The sequence below is a fragment of the Panulirus ornatus genome, chromosome 12, assembly GCF_036320965.1.
Source record: "Panulirus ornatus isolate Po-2019 chromosome 12, ASM3632096v1, whole genome shotgun sequence".
NCBI classification, from domain to species: Eukaryota; Metazoa; Arthropoda; class Malacostraca; order Decapoda; family Palinuridae; genus Panulirus; species Panulirus ornatus.
The window spans coordinates 28,328,886-28,355,459 of NC_092235.1; the positions used below are offsets into that span (position 1 = coordinate 28,328,886).

General features: G+C 36.8%; 2 protein-coding genes across 4 annotated transcripts in view; one reads left to right on the forward strand and one right to left on the reverse strand.

The window, feature by feature from the left end:
* The window catches only part of lili (LMBR1-like protein), a 67,853-nt gene that overhangs the window by 16,335 nt on the left and 24,944 nt on the right, over window positions 1–26,574 (reverse strand). Inside the window, exons 3-11 of one of the 2 annotated variants that reach the window (XM_071667715.1) lie at window positions 24,433–24,572; window positions 23,765–23,868; window positions 20,920–21,049; window positions 19,303–19,377; window positions 7,895–7,966; window positions 5,664–5,912; window positions 3,304–3,491; window positions 1,931–2,150; window positions 1,202–1,358 (exon numbers count right to left, since the gene is read on the reverse strand). In XM_071667715.1, coding sequence (XP_071523816.1) covers window positions 1,202–1,358; window positions 1,931–2,150; window positions 3,304–3,491; window positions 5,664–5,912; window positions 7,895–7,966; window positions 19,303–19,377; window positions 20,920–21,049; window positions 23,765–23,868; window positions 24,433–24,572 — 1,335 coding nt within the window. The remainder of the gene's footprint in view (window positions 1–1,201; window positions 1,359–1,930; window positions 2,151–3,303; window positions 3,492–5,663; window positions 5,913–7,894; window positions 7,967–19,302; window positions 19,378–20,919; window positions 21,050–23,764; window positions 23,869–24,432; window positions 24,573–26,574) is intronic. The other variant, XM_071667716.1, reaches the window with a different exon arrangement.
* On the forward strand, window positions 10,387–19,774 carry LOC139751975 (uncharacterized). 2 transcript variants are annotated; one of them, XM_071667718.1, is made up of 6 exons: window positions 10,387–10,684; window positions 12,021–12,809; window positions 13,041–13,254; window positions 16,294–16,445; window positions 17,210–17,377; window positions 17,978–19,774. In XM_071667718.1, the coding sequence occupies exons 2-6, from the start codon at window positions 12,021–12,023 to the stop codon at window positions 18,191–18,193; spliced, it is 1,539 nt and encodes a 512-aa protein (XP_071523819.1). In that variant the 5' UTR covers window positions 10,387–10,684; the 3' UTR covers window positions 18,194–19,774. The 2 variants fall into 2 exon arrangements, with proteins under 2 accessions (XP_071523819.1, XP_071523818.1); XM_071667717.1 differs by having other exon boundaries at window positions 10,387–10,633.

Below are 26,574 nucleotides of genomic sequence, written 5' to 3' on the forward strand. Positions count from 1 at the left end.
TATATATATATATATATTATATATTATCCCTGGGGATAGGGGATTAAGAATACTCCCACGTATTCCCTGCGTGTCGTAGAAGGCGACTAAAAGGGGAGGGAGCGGGGGGCTGGAAATCCTCCCCTCTCGGTTTTTTTTTTTCCCCAAAAGAAGGAACAGAGAATTGGGCCAGGTGAGGGTATTCCCTCAAAGGCCCAGTCCTCTGTTCTTAACGCTACCTCGCTAATGCGGGAAATGGCGAATAGTTTGAAAGAAAATATATATATATATATATATAAAACCCCTCTCGCTTTTTTTTGTAATTTTCCAAAAGAGGGAACAGAGAAGGGGGCCAGGTGAGGATATTCCCTCAAAGGCCCAGTCCTCTGTTCTCAATGCTACCTCGCTAATGCGGGAAATGGCGAATAGTATGAAAGAAAGAAAGATATATATATATATATATATATATATATATATATATATATATATATATTATTTACTTATTTATTATACTCTGTCAGTCTCCCGCGTTAGTGAGGTAGCTCAAAGAAACAGATGAAAGAATGGCCCAACCCACCCACATACACGTATATACATCCACGTCCACACACGCACATATACATACCTATACATTTTAACACATACACATATATCCACACATATATACACATGCACATAATTCATACTTGCTGCCTTTATTCATTCCCGTTGCCACCCCATCACACATGAAACAGCACGAGGTAGTACTAGAAAAGGACAAAAGGCCACATTCGTTCACACTCAAGTCTCTGGCTGTCATGTGTAATTTATTTATTCATTATAAATATCGCTGTTTCCCACATCAGCAAGGTATATACACATGCAAGCACCACATATTACTCCATGGTTTATCTTGAACACTATAGTTGCCCTGGTTCAACCCATTTACAGTACACTTTCCCCCATACACCATATCAATTCACAGCACCCAAAGAGTGCCCCTCACCCTCCTGAATGTTCTAGTCCCAAAAAAACGAAACCCTCCTTCATACCATTCTTCTATTTCCATCTAGGTTTCTTCCTTGCCCCCTTTACTTTTGACACAAGTCTTTTTAATAAAGCTTTCTCAGCTCATTCTCTCCATAAGTACACACAATTTTCAGACTGTTTTCAATCACAGAATAAAATCAGACATGCAGAATAACTCTATCACCATTTGGCTTTTGCACACAAACTCACTCACCTGATGTATATCTCATGTCTAATGGTTGCTGTAAACTTCTTGACCAAGCACCATGCTGCAGCAGTGGCAAACAAGACATTGTAGCCTAACACTATCCAGAAGTTCCCCAACCAACTGATCTTGCCAAAGTCTCCCAACAGGTCAAAGTTGGTGATCCCTGGCAAAAATGAGTAAGCAACTGAACTACTGCTAGAAAAATACAAGCATATGAATAAAATATTAAGGAAAATGGAGATTTAAATGATCACGAAAGTTCCCATACGTACCTTAAACCACTATCATCATTGCTTACTCTGTCCAAGAACTGCTTCATTAATAAAAGCTTTAACAATACTCTTAACTCTCACTTCTCCAGCCCTTAACAATATCCACAGTAAAAAGCTATAACTTCCTTAAGGCCTCTGTATTAACTTAATCATATACCTAAAATGTAGCATAAAATTTCTTTTTTCTCTAAAATCTCCTCAATAATCTGCTCATGCTATAATTGATGAGTGAATATAAGATATAAAATCTCCTCGCTTATCTGCTAGTGCTATAATTGATAAGTGAATATAAGATACTCTATTTTTACATCATTTTTAATCACAATGGTAATGAATACCTCTAAAACTAAATATTTCTGTCCATTTTCAACCCCGCTAGCAATAACGAAATTCTGTAAAAGAGTGATTCCTCATTTACAATACCAATATTCACATGGCTTTCTCTCGAGTCCCATCCACTTACCAAGTGTTCTAGCCAGGAGAGGCAAAGCACTTGAAAGTATTAGTACCACAACGCAATTTGCAATGACATGCACCATTGGGGTGTCTCGTGGTCGGGGACGGATCTTGGCTATAAGGGGTAGAGAGTAGCAGCCCAGCAGGGATGCAGCAATCAGGTACAAGATAAGCACAACCTCCAACACAGCACCAACTGGGCCCAGCACTGACAGAAGTACGGAGCGCTGTATGGAATGTGAGTAGCTGTAACTATATTTTCATCAGAAATATGTAATTATGAATGAACTTAAAATAATCTAACCTAAGACTGTAACAAATGGAATGCCCTATAACATCATCCATGTTTGTCTAAAATGATAAGCTCAAAATTAAAACACTTAAAATTACCAATCTTTTCAATATGCCTGCGTTCTGTGCTGGACAGTAATTACCATGTGAAAAGAAACTATTATTATTTGAGTATTCTTAGTGCATAATGTTGATAATATGAAAAGATTGAATGATACTGTTATAACTGTTATACATGAAAAGGCAATCAGAAACTTATATCACAATAAATTGGCATAATCTAAAGCTTTGAGAGTGAAGCTATAAAATCATGGAGTGAACTACCAATCATTCCTTTTTCAGTATCTGCAAAACCCTTCTCTTTAAAGGTCTGTGGTATTATCAATCTACTGGTGCACATGTATCTGCTCAGCTCTTCTAGGTAGAGGTGTGTAGTTTTACTGATATACTGGTACACCTGTCTTTGCTCAGCCCTTCTAGGGAGAGGGGTATGGTATTAATGATATACTGGTCTACTTATATGGTGCATATTGGTACTTTTATGATGTACCAGGACATTTCAGTAGTTTCTGTGGATGAGAACTTTACAGAAAATCTTTAATGATAAATTATCCATTTCATTAAGCTACAATCATGAATTTAAGTAATTATACATATTAAAGTTAATGAAAATGTTGCACGAGTATCAATTCCATGTTCATTTCATAAATATCTGATAAAAGTGAAGGAACTGACAAAATTTCAATGTCACGTGATCACATAGCCAAGTAGCCAAGTATATAGCTGATAATGCAACTAGCAATAAATAATTAGGTAGATGGGATATTGCAGTACATACCGTCACACCTGTTAAAACAAATTATGTACAGAGAAGTACTTTCTTCATGGCACCCAATTCTACTGCTACAGCAAGTTGTTGTCTTATCTATCTTAAAAGAGAATATGATGGAGGAGGAGATTAATATAAACCTTGCCTCTTGCAAGAGGAAATCTTAGGGAAGGAGGGAGCAGTGCTGCTGCTCACACTCTGTCATAAAAGAGAATATGACAAGATTAATATACCCCTCAATAAGAGTCCCCTAAACCCACCTTTCCCTGCTGAGCTTCTCCTAGTATAGCAGGGGCTGAAGCCAGTGGCAAGGCTTTGATGCCAACAAGTAACTGTAAAGTGTTGAGGCCAACTATGACAACAGCAGTGCCGGTTAATGCGAGCAGCAACAGCAATGCCAGAGGGTAGGCCAGGGTACGCTGAAATATCCCTTTACGACGTCGCTCCTCTGTCAAGAAAACAGCAATGCACGCATCACTTAATTATCAATTTGGGCAGCAATCAATGCAGATAAAGTTCTCCTCAGTAGCAGATGCCCAAGTTCTCTTTTCTGCAGCAAACAATCATACAAAAGGTCCTATTTTATGTTCCAATTAACCACAGGTTGTTCCAATTATCACTTATATAAGAAAATAAGTATTAGTTGTATCCAATAACAATTCAATTTTTCTATTCTTTTATCGTAACAGAAACTGGGTAAATACATGAAAAGAGTAGACATGATTTGCTGCATTCTGATACAGTAACAACAAAATGCTGTGAGAAACGAAGCTTCAAAAGAAAAGGTAAGCATCTATGAATATGAGACTGCAGCAACTGTGTGAAGCTGTAATACAAAGATTTTCCATGAAACAACTATGATGCCTGCAGAACAGCACTGTCTTTGTCTGTGAAATAACATTAGGCAGAAACACTATTTGGAAAATATTAATAACACCTGTATTGCATTCCATGGCTAAAGGTGGAACTACCTTCAAGTTATAAGCCAGGTTCCATGTCAGATCTTTATATTAGGGGTAGTACTCAAGGCAACACCCAAATCTGCATTATGGGTTTTATAATATTTAACTCTTTAGATGCTGAGAAGTGACTGTATCAAGCATGCACATCTGATGCATTTGCCCTGACCTTACAGATCAGGTCATATCTTTGAATCATCAGCTAATCTAAATCAGGTTAAATCTAGTAAGGGGCCTAACTCAGGTAAAATCCAAATGGATATTATGGCTCCTAAGCCATTCCAAGTTTTTGGATATTAGGAAATAACTCTATTGCTTCATGAGTATACAAGTAAGACGTAAAGTTATAACCAAGATTAAATTGCAAGACACTACAGGTAATAAAACAATGGACAGGCAAAAGATGGTAAAGACAACAGTTAAAGCAATCCTATCTCCCACCCTAAGCAGGCAACAAAAATGTATGGAAAACTCTCCAAGAGGCAACCTATACATTATATTATACGAGTCATCCTACACAAATGTTGTACTTTTGGAAATACTGTACAAACTCAGCTCTTTGACAAATACCTTGAGCACTGCTGTCAAGTTTTAAACACCATTTGGTGTGAAACTGATCAGTAACCTACAGTATATTAGTCAATAACCTTCTGTATCTCTTGGGAGATTTTGCAAGTGTTATCCTGTTCAAAATGCAGGAAATAACAGAGTATCTACAAACAGTAGGTTATAGAAGCTGCCCAGATAAGAACTACCATCCATATAAATAATGAAGTAACAGTTAAGAGTCACTTGATACATTCCATGTTTAAATTAATGAAAGTGAATATCCTCAATCCTTTTTATCCCTCTATGGTGGAATGAATATTCCCTGTTCCCAGTTCCTTACCTCAGGTAATTCTTTATGTCAGCCATATATATTTTTTTTAGCTAATTCAGAGCTATTATTAAATCTACAAGAGCTTTCTACTGGCCACATTCCTACATCCCCCTACCCCCAAAATAATAATCCGAGCCAAATCTAACTTAAAGAGTTATATGTCTTCGACTGCAAGTTTGGTGACGGAAATCCCAGTTCTGGAAATGTGCCCAAAGATGAGAGCAGTGTACCAGCAACTAATTTCAACAAGAGATACAGATCCATGTGGATGAGTTAAATGTGAGGGGATTATAAGGACTGCAAAAGAATGGAAATAGTTGGCACTTTTAAATTAGGAAAATTTGACACCTTAAGGACTTAAAACTGTATTGCTAACAACTGTACAAGAATTCAAACTAATGTTACAAACAACTGCTAAAGATTTCAGACTGTGATGTTAGAACTGTAATACTTGTAGCAACTGCAGAACTCATACAATGCTAGTGGTAACAACTACAGAAGAATTCACACATTAATGCAAGGAACACATTGTGAAGAATCCATCTGAGAAGCAAGCTGATTATAATCATAAATCAAAAGAAAAGCATCCTACCAGAGGAGATATGTCAGAGTAACCTGAACTCTTTATCACAAAATCTGATGTACATAGGAAAATGATATCAACACTATTCAGTTCTAGCTCAAGTCCCTCAAGCCAAGAAAGCTGAATATTATTCTAACCCTATGATACATAAAAAAAAAGTGTTTCCTTTGCATTACAGTATACAAATTATGGGCATACCTAACTTAATTCTTTTTTTCTTTATGGTATGATATTGACGTAGAACCTCCTCTACAGTAGGTGCATTCAAGATGGATCGAGTAATGGGTCTGGCATGTGGCCGTGATGGACGTGTCAGCTGCCGGGCCAGGGCATCCTCCCGCAGCACTGCTGCTTGATACTCCTCGCCCAAGTCTCTTAAGAATCCAGGTTTTACCATCAATCTCCCCATGGCAGTAAACAAGTGGGCCAGCCCAACGGGTGTGCACACTGTAAAGATAATAAAGGTAAAATATTTACTTTTATATTTATTATACTTAATCACTGTTTCCTTAATCACACACACACACAAATATATTCTTATGAGTCCACGGAGAAAATGAAACACGATAAGTTTCCCTGTGGACTCGTAGGAATATCTTGATCATGAGCAAAATTGTGATCCTTTCCAATATATAAATATATATATATATATATATATATATATATATATATATATATATATATATATATATATATATATACATATATATATTTTTTTCAAACTATTCGCCATTTCCCGCTTTAGCGAGGTAGCGTTAAGAACAGAGGACTGGGCCTTTGAGGGAATACCCTCACCTGGCCCAAATCTCTGTTCCTTCTTTTGGAAAATTAAAAAAAAACGAGAGGGGAGGATTTCCAGCCCCCCGCTCCATATATATATATATATATATATATATATATATATATATATATATATATATATATATATAAGCGGGGGGCTGGAAATCCTCCCCACTCTTTTTTTTTCAATTTTCCAAAAGAAGGAACAGTGAAGGGGGCCAGGTGAGGATATTCCCTCAGAGGCCCAGTCCTCTGTTCTTAACGCTACCTCGCTAACGTGGGAAATGGTGAATAGTATAAAAAGAAAATATATATATATATATGGTTTTGGTGCATTATACATGACAGCTAGAGACTGAGTGTGAACGAATGTGGCCTTTGTCGTCTTTTCCTAGCACTACCTCGCACACGATGGGGGAGGGGGTTGTTATTTCATATGTGGCGGAGTGGCGATGGGAATGAATAAAGGCAGACAGTATGAATTATGTACATTTGTATATATGTATATGTCTGTGTGTTTATATATATGTGTACGTTGAGATGTATGGGTATGTATATTTGCGTGTGCTTGAAGGAATAGTGGTTCCAACAATGTTGTATGGCTGCGAGGCGTGGGCTATGGATAGAGTTGTGCACAGGAGGGTGGATGTGCTGGAAATGAGATGTTTGAGGACAATATGTGGTGTGAGGTGGTTTAATCAAGTAAGTAATGTAAGGGTAAGATTATATATATATATATATATATATATATATATATATATATATATCATTTTTTTATATTCCCATATAGACATATACATATGAACACATACAGACATCTACATACATACACATGTACATATTCATACTTGCTTGCCTTCATCCATTCCTGTCACTACCCTGCCCCACAGGAAAGAGCATCGCCATCCCCACAATCGTTCACACTCAGTCTCTAGCTGTCACAAAACCTCTTCAGTTAAGATTCAACTACATTTCCTTTAGTTGGAAGGCAATAACATAAATGGCACGGAGACAACAGTTGCATGCCTTGAAATGAAAAATGTGATGAGTTTTCAATATATCAGTTATATATCCTATGTCTCTTCCCCTTTTCTTTATTCATTTATAATTGCCCCAGGACTCATTTCTGACAGGGGTTCCTGATATTACCCAGGACCTCTTTCCAAAAGCAATACTTTTAGCAGCAAAGAAATGATGGACTCCTTTGAAGTGAAAAGTTTTTTGATGACACTGTACTTTCTCTTCCCATTTACACTCACAACCACACAATATTAGAACATTTAACTAATCCATCAATCTACACTACATAAAAATGGTATCTTCAGTTAGTCAGTTCATAACCAGTGTTAAAATAAATTATCAACCTTTAAATGATTCATTTCCATAACTGGTGTTAAAGTAGATTAACCTTTAAACGATTCAGTTCCATAACTAGTGTTTAAATACATTATTAACCTTTAAACAATTCAGTTCCATAACTAGTGTTGAAATAGATTATTAACCTTTAAACAATTCAGTTCCATAAGTGGGTGTAAAAACAAATTATTCACCTTTAAACAGTTCAATTCCAGTTCTTGAAAGAAATCAAACACTTTTTTCATGTATTAAACACAAACAATAAGAAATAGATATGCATGAGAGTTACTTACAGAGGAGCATGAGGACACCCAGACATGATATGAGTGAGTAGAGAAAGGGTAGGTAGAAGCTCCCCCAAACATCTGGAAAATGGATAATTTATTAACACACAGCCCTGTCATTTACAATGTTCACACAGTAGCAATGAAATCCTATTTTATGCACCTTTATCACAATTTAATTTTGCTTAACACAGTAATTCATATAATTAAAGTTTCCATTCACTTCTTTTATTCCAACTTATTTTGAAACACCACACTCTACTGCAAAGGCAATCTAATCTATTCCATTCTATTCCTCTATAATTTTTTTTTCCTAATTTACATTTTAACAACCTACTTAAACATCAGCTCTCTGGTCATTAAGACTACTCATTCTTTAAACAAATCAGGTTTTAGCATAAGCAACTGGTAGCTACTTCAATTCTTTTATCATAGGACCAAGTGAGTTTCAAGCCTTGCCCTTACGCCTTTAACACAACACTGTGATGAGTCAAAACATTCTGGCAAGATTCTGATTCTGTCACACAGCTCTGGGGGAAAAAATGTGAAATACAAGAAATTCCCAGCAAAAAAGCAAAATCTAACATTAGCAAAGGAGAATTTCATTAAAAAATCACAAAAGAAATTTTCCAAGAGGAACTAAATAACAGATGCAAAACTACAACTTTAACTCCTTCCACACATGAAATTCTCTTAAATTATATAACTACAGGAGCCTTTCTCTGGGGCTCATGCATCCTCCAGGCTGCAAGCACTCCAGTCAAGAATAAGCCTCCACTCCTTTCCATCCACTATGAAACAACCTTACCAAAGGTGTGGATGAGAGGTAAGCATAAGAGATTGCCAAGTGAGTGTGCTACTCGGCACAGCACAAAGTGGCTACCACTGCTCACTGGGCCAGGTTTATCTGAAGCTAAAAGACTCCAGCTTTTAATACCTCCAGCCCAGGATTTTACAAACTACGATATATCTAACAACACACACTAATTTTTCTTAATCAACTACCGTAATACACAACCTACCTCACCTACACCGACCTTCATCCCCCAAAGAATGAGGAACCAATGACACCATTAAATTGAATATGGCAAAAATGCCATTTCTATCTATATCTCTAATTCTTACTTGTTCCCAACTAGTACTTTTACAAACACAACGATTAACCCTGCAGTAACATAAATATGATGGTTATGACCATATTCTTAACGTTATTCAATAAAACAAGAGATAATGAATGACAAGTAGTTCAACTTGTAGGCATTTTCAACGTCCTTAAAACAGTATTGAAATGCAGTACACTTTAACTTCTGAACTTATTGTAAGTACTTATTCCAACCTCAGCTATTGTATAATTCCATACATTCATAAAACTGGTGTTTCACTTTCTTAAGTGGGGTCCCTGTTACACGTATGGAAGCAAGACAGATAGGTGGTTTACGTGTCCATGCGGCCTCGTCCATCTTGTGGACTCCATGGTAATTCCCGGCTGCACAAACTGCCGTTATCTAATAATGAAAAAAGAAATACAGGAGGAGGTGGTTTTAAAACATGGGTCCACACGTGGTCATCATCCCATGAATAAAAGTAACAGGTGGTTTACAGGTCTGGCGTCCCACTGGGTTCAACCTTAAACTGCTGCGTAATACCCGCCGGTGTTGGGAGGGAGGTCAAACGTAACTGTACATAACACGTGGTGTTACCTGCAGGATCCACACAGCGTGACACCATCATGGAGTGAGTGCGACAGACAAAGGGTAACATAACGGTTCCACCATTATGTTCAAACACTGGCTCAACTAGGTTCCCTACCTTCATTCACACTGCCTTACTCGTTCGTCTCACTTACAAGAAAATAATAATAATATTCTCAATTACACAGCTCTTCAAATCAAAACGATATAACTATCTATCTATCTATCTATCTATATATATATATATATATATATATATATATATATATATATATATATATATATACAGTATATGAACCGGACGCCGATTAATCATATAAAATCCAAATATGAACCACATAACTCTGTACAGATCCAGAAGACTTCCTACCGTCAGTAAATAACGTAAATATAATTTTGATGTTTTTTAACGAGTGTATGTATACAAATAGTATTTGTGCGTGACAGGAAGTGGGTTTTACAATCGTATGGCCCCGTTTCTTACCCTTGGATATATATATATATATATATATATATATATATATATATATATATATATATATATATATATAGTCTTTATACACACACAAACACATTCCCGCCTGTTCTACTCTACACGGGTCCCGGGTTCGATCCTCGCTGTTGGAGGTTTGTACGTTCTACGAAGGTGTGCGTTCATGAGCACTTTGTTCGTATTATATATATATATATATATATATATATATATATATATATATATATATATATATATATATATATATATACACACACTACCATAAGCCAGTTATCTAATTATCAACCAGCTCCCAAAGGGAGAATGAACATCTGGGTTTGGTGTGGTCAACGGTGTCAGCAGGCAAGTAGGCCTGTACAGCCACAGAAGATTGTCAAGAGCGAGCACGACTGTCAGCTGTGTGTGTGTGTGTGTGTGTGTGTGTGTGTTCGTCAGTATGGAGCAACCACCAGAACCCACATCAGTCTCAGCAGCTAGCCAGCGCGCACTCCCCTCCTCTCTGCCTCCAACCCACCACCTTGGACCAGCGTTGCTCCAACCATTGTGATTCCTACTCCAACACAAGTTTGTGCTGAGCCTTCTATCAAAAAATAAAACACCCACACACACACGCAGGTTAAGTACAATGTCGACTTTCAAGTCCCACATGTACTTACAGCTTATTTCCTATTTATGTATTTGTACTGAGGCCTCTTACACTCAGTCCCATTCTCAGACTTTGCATTAACTTTGGTTAAATTTCATCAACCATTTACCAGACGAACTTTTAAGATTTATCATAGAATCATTGTAAGGTCATATGAGTAGGTTGTAAGTTGTACGTTGTGTATGTATGGTACTCTCGCACCCCATTTCTTGACTTCACTATTACACATAAATCTGACACACAATTTCCATTTTTTTCATTAAATGTGTTCCATTCATACACTATTGTTATTATTATGAAAGAGTTTCTTTACATTTTCTCAAACTTAGTCCTTATGCTTTTATTTCTAACTTTCTGTATTTCAAAAGGACCAATCAATATCTAAATGGTATATTCCTTTCAAATCTTGATGGTCGTAATCATAACTTCCCTCTTCCAACGTAAGCGAGTCCATTTCCACAAACATCTCTGTAACTCACCTCTTTCAGGTATAATCTTTTGACCCCCTCCCCTGTACCCTCCCTAGAAAATCTTTCAGTTCCTTTAAGCAGTGATGAAACCGGTCATGTGTATTACCATCTGGGTCTAAAATGTTTCAAATACTTTCCTAAACCTTCCTTGTCTATGTGCCTGAAGACAATTTTTATATTAATCAATATTATTCTCCCTTAGTTTTCCCCACTGACGTTCTAGTGATACATCTGATACCTTCTCAAACACCAAATACATTTCACATATATATTGCAGTGCAGTATTTTGTGTATGATTCTTGTAAATCAACCTCCATATGCTGTTTCCAATTTTCAATATTCTCCATCTGCTAAAATGAACCTCATTAACTATGTATCTAACCAGCAGTGAACCGTCATAATGTTGGACTTTTCCTTACCTCTCACGTAACTTTAGCAAGATTTACAAACAAATTCAAGTATGGCTGAATTTGTTCTGGCAGTCATTCACACAGCTGGTATATAATGACAACCCTAAGATCATAACCCGTTGGACAACACTGTTTTTTTAAGCCAGCCTGCAATGGCACCATTTACATCAAGATATGTCACAGCAGAAGATCTGCTGCAATACATCTTGATGCTCTGGAGTCCCTCTCAGCATAAAATGTGGGGGTATAGAGTTCTTAATAACCTTGAGAATACAGGGGTTAGATTTTTAAAAAACAAGAGTTTGTTTGTAAAGACAGCCTGGTTGATGTTTATAAATCCAGAACTATGGATCAATAAGTAGGTTTCAAATGTTTACAGTTACTTTCCTTCCTGTCACTTTAGTACTGTTCTTATGTTTCAGCAGATGAGATGGAGATACCTCAGCAATCCCACACTAAGACTAATGCTCCTTGTATCAGTGGGTGTTGTCCTCATGATTCTATATTGTTATGTTCCTGCTGTCTTAAGAATGTCACTGGAACCACAAACCTCAATGATGCCTATAAACTCCAGTGGATCACTAAGGACTCCAAAACCACGTATCATAGATGACCCATACTGGGCAACAAATCAAGATGTATGGCAGAGTACCCACAAAGAGGATTATAGCCAACAGGAGATGGATAACATCAATTACAAGACTTCCAAAGAGACAGAAACTACCACATTTTCTCCAGAACTAAACAAAGATTTCAGTAACATTAAAATTTCCACGAAACACTACAGTGAGGCTAAAATCAACCCTTACAAGATTGAACTAATGGATGATAATGGGGAAGATTCTTCAGTGAATTTATTCACACTTTCTCTAAAGGAAATTATGCAAGGAGTTGAACATATTCATCAGGTAGCCATGGCTCACAAGAAAGAGGCCAGTCAATATCCAAAGTACAAGGAAAATTACCAAAATACCAACCATAACAGTCATCATGCACAAGAAAAAAAAATATTCCCTCTAAGCTCACTTAATAATAGCACTTGTGATGTAAAGATAAACCTTAATCCTTGTAAATGTACAAGGCACTTGTCCCCTACACTAACTTTCTGTCCAAGCCATGAACTAAAACAAAGTGAAATAGTTGCAATAATAAATGAAACACTCGGAGAGTCAACATGTAGTGAATGGGCAACCATGCGAGGAGATAATCAGTCTGTGAGTATATGTAATGATTTAATTTTGGTAGAAAATATATTAGTTAATCAATTCAAACCAACCAAAAGAGCAATTATCTTTCACTCAGAAATGAAAGTGTGATAATGTTCAAATCAGTTTCATGAATATATTGGCTTTCTAAAAAATAATATCACAGCAACTTCCAACAGCAAATCCTTTTAAAATATTCCATTAGTTTGAATTTCTCACAATGAACACTCTCTCCTGCAGGTTGTCAGTTTTAGCTTATTTGGCAAATTCCCAAGCCCCTACTACAGAGGAGCCTCTGCTCTCATGCAAAGAGTGTCAAAAATGTATCCTGACTGGTCAGTGAGGTTTTACCATGACCTTGATCTCTCTGACCCAGTCAAGAGAAACTGGATGTGTTCCCTAGCCTGCAGATATCAACACCTTGATTTTTGCTCAGTTAAAAATCTACCTGCAGGTAAAGACATCCTTCTTTTCCTAAAGTAATAGTTGCTACAGATGAATTATGATTACATCAAATTACCCTTTCAACATAAAATTCAACTATGAATTATGGCTGAGATTTAAAATCATACATTGCATGTGTTGATGATGATAAAGTGTTGTCATGTCTCCTCTGCACAACACACTATCAATGTTAACACATCATCAAAATGTTTCACAGGTACGATGACAAAGAACATTAGAACATAAACATGATTCAAATATGTTTAATACTGAATTTGCAGCATGATCTAAAATGACTAATAATGCACCTAAACTGAGGAAATAAGCCAATGAAAAAACCACCTGGCTATCTCTTTCTACTTGCATTCAGTACAATACCAAATATACTTCCTATCACAGTGTAAAGAGCAAGATAAATCAACCCTTGAACTGACCTCAGTACACTGGGTGCTATACTGAATATATTGCTTTTTCATAATTCATATTTCATATATGATAAGAATGATTCCAGACACAAGGCTTTTGAATTGCATGCTTTTCCCATCGACCAACAGTCCTTAAACTCCTGGAATGCAAATAGTTTTCCCAGTAAATCAAAGTATGAGGAACTGTGACAAACAATAATCTTGTATTTTTGGCTTTATATTTTTCTACCTTACCCTTTTGGTGACATGTTCTTAACTGAGGTAAGCATAGTAGGATGGTAATGTTACCATCCTCAGTCTGGAAACATTTAAACTTTAATTCTTCATGCTTTAAAATTTATTGGTTTGTAATAGATAGCAACCCAAACAAAGGATGAGGCACTGGAACAGTTTGGAGGCCTCAGTAAATCTCTAAAAAGTATGACTGATAGTTGTATGCCTTTTCCCAAGACTTGCCTTGTCTTATGTGTGTTTACTGCAACCAGTGTATCCACCTGCCTCATCTACCCACACTTGAAGCACGAATAAGCATGTATTTACTTGTCTATTTCCACACCAAGAAAAAAAAAATGAGGATAAAAAACTGGCTCTCCTTTATAATCAAATAAAAAAGCATAAATGCACTATAAATATTTCAATCTTTTAGCTAAACATCATTGACAATTCAAGCCTTAACCAAAGCTATATATATATTTTAGGTGATGTAGTTACACTTTTCATCAACCACTCTGAAGTTCAGTACCATGTGTTGTACAGTACATGGAATAGAAAAATGGTGCAAGGCCTCACTGATAATATATAAATAAAACTATAATGAAAATTAAAAAGTATACCTATCCTCCAATCATTTTGGGTGATAAGTTCATTTGTTCATTTGCTGCTCTTGATACCAAGATTCATATTCTCCTAATCAGTCTACTTTTATAATATGATCTGGATATTGCAGTAACATATTTCTGGCAATAAGGAGCATTGTATTCAGTACCGTAAAAGCCCACAAACAGATGTAAAAAGGCTCTATCACTATTTAAAAAGATGTACATGATAAATGAATTTTGACAATATTCAATGTGAGGTGGGACCAATGAGGTGAAGTTCAGTTTTGATGATCATTCCATAACGAAAATAAAAAGAGTACATGTGAGTGGATTTTAGAGGAGTGGCAGTTCCCAGCTTGTCAACAGATAACCACATTAAGAGAGCTGTAATCGGGGGAAAACTAGATGTTGGCCAATGGTAAATCTGCCTTTGGGGGGAGGAGAAAACAACTACATACAGCTTATATCCAAATCAGAATATGTTTCATAACTGTTATCATCCAGCTTGAGAAAACATGTAGATTGGTTGCAGCAGGTCCATTACATAAAGGGAGCTAAGTTACAAAGAAAAGGCAGGAACCACAGATTTACCCATGTTAGGAAAGAAGGAAAAGGGGAAACTTGATTAAAATTTTCCATGACCACATTCAATTTAACAATGTTGATATTCAACTTTTCTTTGAAATATGAAGGAACTGAGCAAACAAAGGTTGCAAAAAGACTGCAAAAAGTGCTGTACTCTCAACCAGAACCATTCCACAACCAACCTCTGTAAGTATCTCTACACACAAGCCTCTTTTCCAAACTCACTTTCACCAATAATGTAATTTCCTCTTTTTTCTAAAGTTCACTACAAATTTTTTTTACTTGCCTCCACCAAGAAATGATCAGACATCCCACTGGCCACCACTCACAGTACATTTACATCCACAAGTCTCTCTTTTGCAGACATCCATTAATACATAATCCAATAATGTTTAATGACCAATAACCCCACTCACCTACATATAATCACATATACACCTTTTTTAAACCAAGTATTCTTAATTATCAACTCTATTTTCAGTATAAAACTTGAGAGGCTGTTCATCATTTTCATTTGCATTGGGTGTCCCATGCCCCCTAATTATACCTTCAAGTGTCAAATCAACTACTCTTGCATTCAATTTTCCAACCACTAATTCTTGGTCCCTTGCAACAAAACTACTGATACATCCACTCAGCTCCTCCCAAAGCACTCTACACTCTCCCTCATTCATTTCACTATAAGGCCAATAAGCAATGACAGGTCACCCACCTTTCGTAATCCACTTTCCTTTCTCACCCACATCAGTTTGAAAGTCGCTTTCTTACAATAACATATTCCAACAACTCCTCATTCAACAGAACTACCAACCACTCCTTTAATTTAACCTACACATAAATCTAAGACTTTACCCCTAAGACATTCCTAAACCATTCTTTCCCTTTCCCACTCAACTTAGTTTCACTCTGAGCCACAACATCCAGGTTACATCTACATACATTCAGAAACTCTAGCATGAGCCTTTGAAAAGGATGAGCAACTCCTTGCTTGGCACCTTCAGTTTCCACTTCAAGAAACTGATATACGTGTAGAGGATGGTTTCCTGCCCCCTACTCCCACCCTTTTCTGTTGCCTCCTACAATACACAGGTAGCAATCTTTCTTCCCCTCCATTCCCTTCACCTCCAAATTCAGTACCAAGAACTTCTTACACATTTTGTTTTGACTTTAATACTCTGAGAATTTTGATAATACATTAATATCAGTTAATCTGCCTAACAGGGCTAGGTGACATACGGTGGACAATAGGAACAGTTTGGAGACTGGCTATCATGGGAGACCCACTGGTAAAAAGATACATCATCCGTGACACTGACTCGCCTATTCTACAACGTGAAGTTGATGCTGTACAAGAATGGCTGAATTCTGATAAGGTAAGATTGCCTGTCAGTGTGAAGTACCAAAAATAAATGCAATTACATGCTATATAGAAACTATTTTCTGGATATATCATATTCCGAACTTATTCATTGTTACATCATAAGCATGCCAAATCCCAACTTCCTTGAATTCTGAACACAGCATGACACTTTATACTGACCAGACATTTACGTATGCAAGAAGTATACAGCAGTCTGACTGGTAGATACATGCAGCAGAAATACATCTTCAAATGTGGTGATAAAGAATGGGAGAGTTAATGGATAGTTGAAGGGATGGATAATGAAAATTCTATGGAGAATAGTTTACAACAATAATTTTTTCAGAAGTTAAACAGGAATTACCTCAAATAAGAATGGGAACAGGTGTCAGAAATATAAATAGATAGACAGGTCTTTCATTTTTGGTCTACTACATATACTTCTGAAACTAAGTTGCATAATCCATAAATTGTTCTTGCCCACACAAAAACTAAACAATCCTTTTTCTGACTAATATATCTCTGTCTCTACCTCTTCTACCTAAATTCACTCCTATCACTTATCAAAAAAGAGTAGAAAGGGTATTTCTTTTTTTAACTATATATCTGTTAGTCTAAATATTAGGTTAAAGCTTGTCTCACAGACACACAAAATTCCCAGATTATCTTGTTCATAGTGCAAAAACTGAAGTTAGCATCCCACAATGACAATATATTTCAAACAAAAAGCCATCAAAATTCAATTTTAACAAAGTGCCATTTCTTTTTCCTAACCAGTGTTTTCACATGATGCGTGACAACCCAGAACACAGCCAAGCAATTATGGGGGGGGCATGGGGAGGGTGCGATACCTGGCATCCTGAAGCAATGCCACGACTGAGGGACCTGGTGTTCAGGTGGTCCAGCAACAACTTCAAAGATTCACAAGACCAAATCAATGTTGTGGTTAGTATCTCATGAACAGCAAGCACAATAGAAAAAGACACATTCACTGAAGTTTACTTCCAAGAAACAATATGTCAAAAAATGTGTAAAGCATACTTCGTTTTCCATGATAAACAGGGGGGATCTGATTTATGTTATAACCAGTGATGAAGTGGGATAACAGAGTATGGGAGGGTATGAATAACAAAGGAGTCACTGTAGGTGTGTAGAAAATACATTGGAAAAGTAAGTATGGAAGCATGCATAGTGAGTGGTTGCACTATGATTACTGACTGTAAACAGGATTTTAAATCAAATACCTTATGTACAGTACTAAGGGGAAATGTCAAATTGGACACTTTGGATGGTAGAAGGAGTGACTAACAGATTATTCATCATTACATCATATTCTTACAAAGGCCCAGTCCTCTGTTCTTAATGCTACCTCGCTAATGCGGGAAATGGAGAATAGTATGAAAGAAAAGAACATCATATTCTCTTATGTCTCAAGACTGTTAATCACCTACTAAACCCAAATCTGTTTTAATATTATGTTAAACTGTAATAGGGCTGTACCTAAACTATTTATTAACTGATAAAACTTATTCTTCCATTTTCCAGCAACTTCTATGGCCAACTCTGAAGAAAAACCATCTCGCACACGATGCATACTGGTGCCATAAGTTCCCCAGTTCTCAACCATTCCCATCCAGGAGACTAAACTACACATTTGTAGGTATGAGGTCATTCAGGGGTGACTATTCTGATGACAGTGTCCACCAGCCTTGCCCTGTACAATGTAGGCCAGCTAAGCACAAAGATTGGATTTACTGCTAAAAAACAAAAAACTTTCAAGTGCTGTAAATATCCAAACATGTCAACACTAGGAAGAAGTACATATAAACATTCTTACATAAACTTGCATAAATAATTATTTATATTATCATACAGCCCTAGGACCTCTTTTCTGGGGCTTCTGCAACTTCAAGGATATGCTACAATCAGTAACTGGAAATGATGAACTCCACTGGAGTGAAAAGTTCTTTGCTCAGACTGCACTCCTTTTTTTTTGTGACGATACTTCATTAAAGGTGACTTTTCCCCTCACAATGTAACCACAGGTGGACACACTCCATTAACACCAAGTTGCATGTACATACACACATATACAGACTCACACAAGAACACAAGAAAAAAAGACAAGCTCCCTGTGGCTACATTATGAGAGCTACATAACAAAGAGAGTCTTTTACTCATAGATGATAGAGAATTAGTACAAATTTTTCTTTGATATGCTTGTAAATGGAAAATATAAATGAACTTGAACTGTTCTGGCCAATGAATAGAGAGAGGAAAGACTTGTATAACTTGACCTGAGGGAACGTAAGACCCTGAGCCTCTCTACTGAGACCCAAAGCAGAAACACTGCAATTACAAGGCTTCCTTGGTATGGGAGGAGCCTTTGTCTTCTGGATACTCTAACAAAAAATAAATAAGTGTAGAGAGAGCCACTTGCTACTCTTGTAAGCAATGAAACTGACAACCAGAATTATGCCGTATCAAGAGTATTACGAAATATTAGATGCAAATGGCAAGAGATGAATTTGCTATACTAGCCAGCATATCTCAAACACAAACAATGCAGTCAAACTTACATGCATACTTGTGCACTTATTACAGAGCTGGATGCATGAAAACTAATCACTATCCTAAATGTAAGCAAAACGTCAAAATCAACAAAAGTGTGATGTGTAAGCTAATAGTGGCAGTATACCACTGCAAGTGTAAGAATTCACAGGTTTCCCTCACAAGTTTGCTATTGGATCACATACAATAATCTGTCATCATGCAACAACAAGCAGGATAATGTCTGACCACAAAAAGTTAAGGATACAGAACCAGGCCAAGCATAATCCCATAAGGGCAAACAGGACTGCAAAGCTGACCTAACTTAACCTGAAGAATGAGGGAAACAAAGGTCAGCACCATCTGCCAACTGGTCGTCGATCTCATTATCATGCCTACAACAAACCATGATGAAATTATGTGCCTTGTACATCTAATATTGGCAAAAACTGATTTCAATAGCTTTCTTTTATGGAAATCAAAGTCAGAACAGCAAAGTAAATCTACAGTAACTCAAAGCATCCTGTAAATGTAACATTATATATGCAACTATATAAAAATACTGCATTACTGATACTTTGTAGGAATCTCAAGGGCTTCACTGAGAAAGTCAGCATGCCCCTTCACACATATCTATACATGAAACATGCTTAAAATAATTCATTCATGTTCACTCCACCTCTTGTGTATAATACATGCACAAAAACTGAAACCATACAATGTTTGTTAATGTTTTATGTCAAACCACTGTAATCTGAAAAGATCAAACAATAAAGCTCAACCCTTGAAATAGTTCTGAGTTTAAAAGTATATCTTTCCTTATATAAACCTTAAATGATTTTAGAAGTTCAATTTTTCTGTCACAGCTTGGTCAGGGATCAAATTTTTCAATTGCTTCTATCAGTTTCTAAAATCTGCTTGCATACAGCTGAACTATTTCTGATCATGGATTTTCACTCTTTTATTACCATGAATATGGCATTTAAGTTTTAGTGGTATTATTTTACAATATCTTCCATGCCTGTCTAGACAACATCAATTGTGTTTTAGCACAGACTAGACATCAAACCTCTTAGGATTTTCCATGTGCAAATTCTCTCTATCTATACCTAAATGAAATCACTTGTTCCACTTAGTTGCAATTATTGACAGTAAAAAATCACAACTATTTGGAACACTAGTTCATGGTGCCAGACTCCTGTACTTCAATGGCCAGAACACTGTACCACATTGGCTCAAAAGCATAAATAACTGCATTCCACTGGCTCAAAGGGTTAGAAAATTGCACTCTACAAGCTCACTGTACTTTACTTGCTCAAAAGGCCAAATCACCACACTCCATCAGCACAACGATATCTGTTCAAAAGGCTAAACTGCTGTGCTCCAATGGCTGAAATGGCCAGACAACCACCCTCCTCTAAGTCAAAGGATCAGATCATTGTAATCCACCAGTTCAAAAGGCTAATCCACTGTACTCCCAGCTCAAAAATGCCAGACCATTAACCAGTTTGTATGTAGATTCTGTGTATACAATCTTGTTGGCCCATAAAGTGTCATAAGCATTATGAAAAGACCAAGAAATCTAGGAGATACATAAACCATTCTGATTCCAATAACCAAACTGCTTAATATAAAGAACAGCTTCAGAAAGATTAGAAAATATCCTGATCAAGAATGTGTATATTTCAAAGCTACTAAATGGAATCATAAATCTAGTGTTCTCGAGATCTATTGGTTCATCAAGTATCTCTAAAAGGTCAAGACTACTACAATGACCAATCGTTTGAGAGATATTATTACCAACAACTGCACTCATTAATCATTTGTAAAAAAAACAAGCAAAAAACTACACACATGAATCATATGTTAAAGGTTCAGGGCCAATAAACACACAGGCCAATGATTTGTTATAGATAAGGAACAATAACGGTACTCACCAATCATTTGGGAGAGGTTCTCCTGTTCGTAGTAACCCAACAGAAAGGAAAGAATGAGGGCAACACCAAACACCAGCACCACTAGAAGTGTTAAGACTACTACAGTCTCAACTATACGAGCTCGTAACCCCTGCAATTGTGATAAACAAGAAAAAGAGTAAATACAAGGTTATAAGTGAGAGGGGGGATAATCTTTGAACTTACAATTCTCACTTACATCATCTCATGGGATATACATAAACTTATTTTGTAGTTTCCAAATCCCTCACAGATTTGGCCCAAGTTTTGCTCACTAGGAAACACATTGAAGTGATTCTACTATCATCCTCTTGGGTTCCCCGTTCTTTCCATTCTTCATATCATCAAACTGTTACAGTCTACTTGTTTACCTTTATAGTTTCCTGACAACTCACACCAAGGAATCCAAAACCCAAAACACTCCTGCCATCAGTTCACATTAACAGGGTCTTGGTTTACTATGTGCAAAAATTTCATGGCTGTTAATCAATCATGAGGGCCTTTTTAATCTTATCAACTTAGAAGAAATCAGTTTCCTATGCTTCTCAAATAATAACTCATACAGTTGACTCCTCATCAAGTACCTTAGTGTTATAGCCAACAGTGGTCTTCACAACTTTATCACTGCACTTACTTCAACAGCCACATTAGACATTTACATGAACAAGTTTCCAAGACTATCACCCTGTCATCTTAACTCCATTCGTTTTCAATTCAAATATGGTGATCAATTGCACACAATGTCTCAGCTCATACATAGTATTTGGTTCTGAACAATAAGCAGATTTGGCCATTGGGACTAATGTCTCTAATCACACCTCTCGACATGTACAGTTTAAAAAATTATTCCTCTAATATCTATATATGAAATAGTTCTAGCCTCAAAACAATCACTCACTCCATCTTTCACTGAGGTCAATCTTTTCTCTTTATATATTCATCCTATATTAGGATACATCTTCTTCACCAACCTATTATATGCCATTTGTCTTCCATGGTCAAACTATCTTAAAATGCTTATATTCATTAGTCTTACTAATGATTTCTACATATCACATACATCAGTTCCATCTTCATTCTCACTCTATCTGTTTCCTGATTCTAACAAAAGCTATTCCTTAAAACTATTTAGTCTTCATACATCTTAACTTAAAATTCAAATAAATACATTTATAATGGGCAAGCACATCAAACAAGGACCTTGCACACTGTTTAAATCCTTCCTACCAGTAAACAGACTTTTCGAAGCACATCTAAGCTTTTCCCTTCCTTAACTCTTACTTTTAACTTCAGATTTCCAACCATCAAATTAACTGATCATCACTGTTGAATACCTCAGATCATTAACAAATTCTTTTCCATTCAGCCAGATACAAAACAACAACTACCTATGTCAAAGACAGAAATTCTGCTTTTTTTGTCATATCCTCTTCAAATACATCGTCTGAGCAACCTATAAATCTTATCAAACAGCAACCTTACAGTATCATACACATGCAATAACCGCAGCCACTTCCTCTCCTACCATCATGGTTCAGCTAAACATCACAACCACCTAACCTTACTTTCAGTTTTACATAGCACTCCATCCATATAAACTTTCAACAATAATGTTGATATCACATACTTATGTTGATTTTTCATATTCATTTCAGAAACTCATTTATACAACCACTTACTTTTCATAAAATTACTTGTTTCAAAAGCCCTTGGTAACTTACAAGCCATAGTCAGAACTTCATACACTGCTTTGCTAATAAATAATTTTTTTAACCTTTTCACTGGGCAAACAATTTTCAGGCTGATTCCTGAATGGAGTTCATTATCCACCAAAAATAAAATTATCAAAATGACTGTCTGAATTACTTTCTCATCATTTAAAGTAGTTTTTTCTTTGTCTGGCATTCAAGTTCCCTAAAAACTATTTCAAATAGTGAAAAATGATTTACGTAAAAATAGTTCCAAGAAATTGCCACTTATCCACCAAAAAACTGTAATTTTTTGTATTAATTTCCTACAATGAGAGATACTGTGTTTTCTGTATCTTATATCAATATTCATTTATGACAAAATTAAGAAGTGAAATGATGATTTGAAAAAATAGACAGTAAAATTCCATCAATTAACAATATAGATATCAGCAAAACTAAGTCATTAACAGGCCCAAATCACATATAACTTTAACTGAATGTTACATGTTTCACATATGTGTAACTCACCTATAAAGCAATGAAAGCAACTCAAAACATAGAGTTGAAGGCTGCAACTAATTCTTGGTCATAAAAACCTGATGTAGCATATGTTTGGTAGCAGGCACACATGTGGCACTTGTGTCAAGGTCACATGGATGTCCCTAAGTGATGCAACAGAGGGAAAATCTTTTGGTGGCCAAAGGGTAATTTCAAACTTCACAGTCATTATTCTATATGTTTATTCTGATATATCCATCAGTTGCCATGAAAGGGTTAATTTCATACTTGCTAAATTAATTTCCTCCTCTACAACTTTCTCCACCTCCTGCTAAAGTGCAGAAAAACTGGTCACCAGACATACCCTTCCTATATCCAACTTGTTTTCCTCCTAAGCAGCACTGTGCAGTTATCTTTATACAGTTAATTGCAATCTTACCTTATAGCTCTGTAATATTCACAATAATTTTTTGTGGTGCCATAAAATCATCTAAAATACATCAAACTTCACTTCCTATCCCTACATTATTATCTTAGTTTCCACTTTCTTTATCACTATGCTCAGGGCTCTCCTAACAGTGCAATGCTTACATCACATTTGACTAGTACACTGTGACATTACAACACATAACTCATACCTTACGGGAACCAGGGAACCCTTCAGACTCGGTGAAGAGGTAGGCAAATGGCAGCCCCATAAAAAGTGACAAATTTGAGAAGAGGAAGATGATATTCCAGAGCCCTGAAAACATCAAGCATATGTTAATATTGGTCACGTAAATCCCAGCATAAATCAAGGCTAGTAAATAAATTAATTAAAACATCAAAGCGGGTATAACTGCATACAAAATCGAAAAGTATAGTTAATCTAAAAGTCTGGAAGATCAGAATCATTATGCAATACATATGTCATGCCTAACCAAGCCCCTGAAGAGTTAAACTCCACCTTTCAAGTGATGCTATACCAACTAACCCCTGATGAGTTAAACTCCACCCTTCTACTGATACTATACCAACTACTTTATGTTGTTATAAATAAGAGAGAAAAACAGCTCTGGATGAGAAACAAAAGCTATATCAAGTGTGTCATCTAAGATATAAGATATATACATATTCAATATGATTATGATACAGTTACTTATTCTATATACAAACACAAGTACTCATCACAGATGAATGACAGGCAGAGGTATTCATCCTACCCTGGAGAAGAGAAGAGAACTCATTCTAGATGCCAAAGGGAAAGAGATTATCTCATGATTAAAAAAAGACGCTGATGTACAACAAAGAGAACTAGAAAACCTACCCTGTATGAGTGAGAGGTTAAGCCACTGGACGTAGAGGGAATCTCGGTACAAGGTGAGCACTTCGTTGCTGAGGATACTGATGGGCAGGAGCAGCACAGCACCCAACGACACAGACAGGCTGAATGTACACAGCCATAACCTGTAGACCAGTAACAAGTCTCATTATCAGTATTCATAACATGATAAAAATCACACACACACACACACACATCTTTTCAAACTTGATCGCCGTTTCCTGGTTTGCGAGGTATTGCTAGGAACAGGCACACATACAAATATTTTACCTAAATTTTTTTCCTAGAGGCTATCCCTAGTAATTCCATCCCCCCATAATGGTACAACTCATGATGAGACAGGGAGGAAGAAGGTCAAAGGAGGATTTGTAACGGCTAACCATGGAAAAGAATGTCATCTACAGCCAATCGTAATCATGATAAAGAAGACTGCACGGCTACACCTTATGAATCAAAGCCAAAGAGAAAAACCTGACATGACAACACATTCAACTGAAGTCAAATGGTAGTGGGACTGAACATTTCCTAAGGAGGGCCCTGAACTTTTTCTTGGGGGGGACTCCCCTCCCTATCCACCAAATGGCAAGGGAAAGGATTGTAGTCATGATATTGACCAAGATGGAGGAGAAAAGTTAGAATGGAGCAGTTCATAAAAAACTAATAAAAGAAGTATCAACGAAATGGTCTTGAGACAGCGAAAAACGAGTTCAGAAATAGTCAAGAGGTACTTCTAAAGTTAATAGCAATGGATAATCACAAATAAGTTAACACAACTTTGTAGAACCATATTTCAGACGCCCAGGTAAATAACGAACAAAACTTCTTATGTACTGTTGTACTGAAGAGTACGACTCTAACGTTACTCCTCCTCCCGCAACTCCAACCTTCAAGACACTAGTCTTTTCCCACAGTTACATGAAATAGTTTACTGATCGTGTAAACAGTTCTACAATTCAGTCACTGTGGTCCACGGTGTACCAGCTGAACCTTTCCATCACAGTAGTGTACCCTGCTCCCCCTCTGCGTTACCTTCCAACACACGGGTACGAATCCACAATAAACTAGTCACTTTTTCCTGCTAAAGTGAAATCCACACACAAGGCAGATTTAACACGATGCTGTACCCAATTCTTTTTTAGTCATGAGATATAGTTGTTGATTATGTATTGTGCCATTACATTTTGACTTGTTCCTCGGTGGAACATGTTACACTCCATTATACATAAGGTGTAAAAGAACGAATGTCTGATCAATAATCCTACGAATATTAATAATAATAATAATAATAATAATAATAATAATAATAACTGCCTCCTTCATTTCTTGATTTGATAATAATCGAAATCCACTGGAAGATGTACTAAAAGAAAAAAATCTCGAGAAACAATAATAAGCCGCAAACAATGTACTGCGGACATAATCAAGATGTGAAGCGAATATAATAAGCGTATTGAGGTTATAACAACCATGAGGAGAATGTAGTGTATGAGAGAGAGAGAGAGAGAGAGAGAGAGAGAGAGAGAGAGAGAGAGAGAGAGAGAGAGAGAGAGAGAGAGAGAGAGAGAGAGAGAGAGAGAGAATTACTGGCCTATTTGTGAATTAGGGAGATATTACAGTTATATGTGAAGGAGGGACAGAGTTTTATTAACATGTTACCCCATCTCTATCTTGTATATACGTATCATGTCAATTACCTCCTTACACACACAGCCTAAGCCAGGTATCTAATTATGGACCAGCCCAGAGGGAAGGATGAAAACCTGGGTCAGGTTTAGGCCGACTGCCACGACCAGGATTTGTACCCGACACCAGGGCTGGCCGCTGGCCTGTGCTGACTCTTGTGTGTGTGTGTGTGTGTGGAGTAAGAGGTGTGGAGTGAGGGGGGGGGGGACACCAGCAGTCGCTGATAAGGCAAACTTTCTATAAATATGACTTGGTGCACACTTGAGGCGAATCACTCGGCTGACACACATCCTGCACGAGCTGGTGGGGCGTGGGAGAGAAGTGACTACACTTCCTACATCTCAATAACATTTGTTTAATGCTACTACGTAATACATGGCCATGATTCTCATTAATATTTTTCTTCAGTACAGAAAAATAACAAAGCCAGCGTAACATAATCGT

What these genes read in the sequence shown, in the direction of transcription:
- LOC139751975 (XM_071667718.1), top strand. Translation starts at nt 12,021, where the DNA reads ATGAGATGGAGATACCTCAGCAATCCCACACTAAGACTAATGCTCCTT. An exon ending in AGTTAAAAATCTACCTGCAG is followed by an intron (nt 13,255 to 16,293) that starts GTAAAGACATCC and finishes TCTGCCTAACAG; the next exon opens with GGCTAGGTGACATACGGTGG. An exon ending in AAGACCAAATCAATGTTGTG is followed by an intron (nt 17,378 to 17,977) that starts GTTAGTATCTCA and finishes TCCATTTTCCAG; the next exon opens with CAACTTCTATGGCCAACTCT.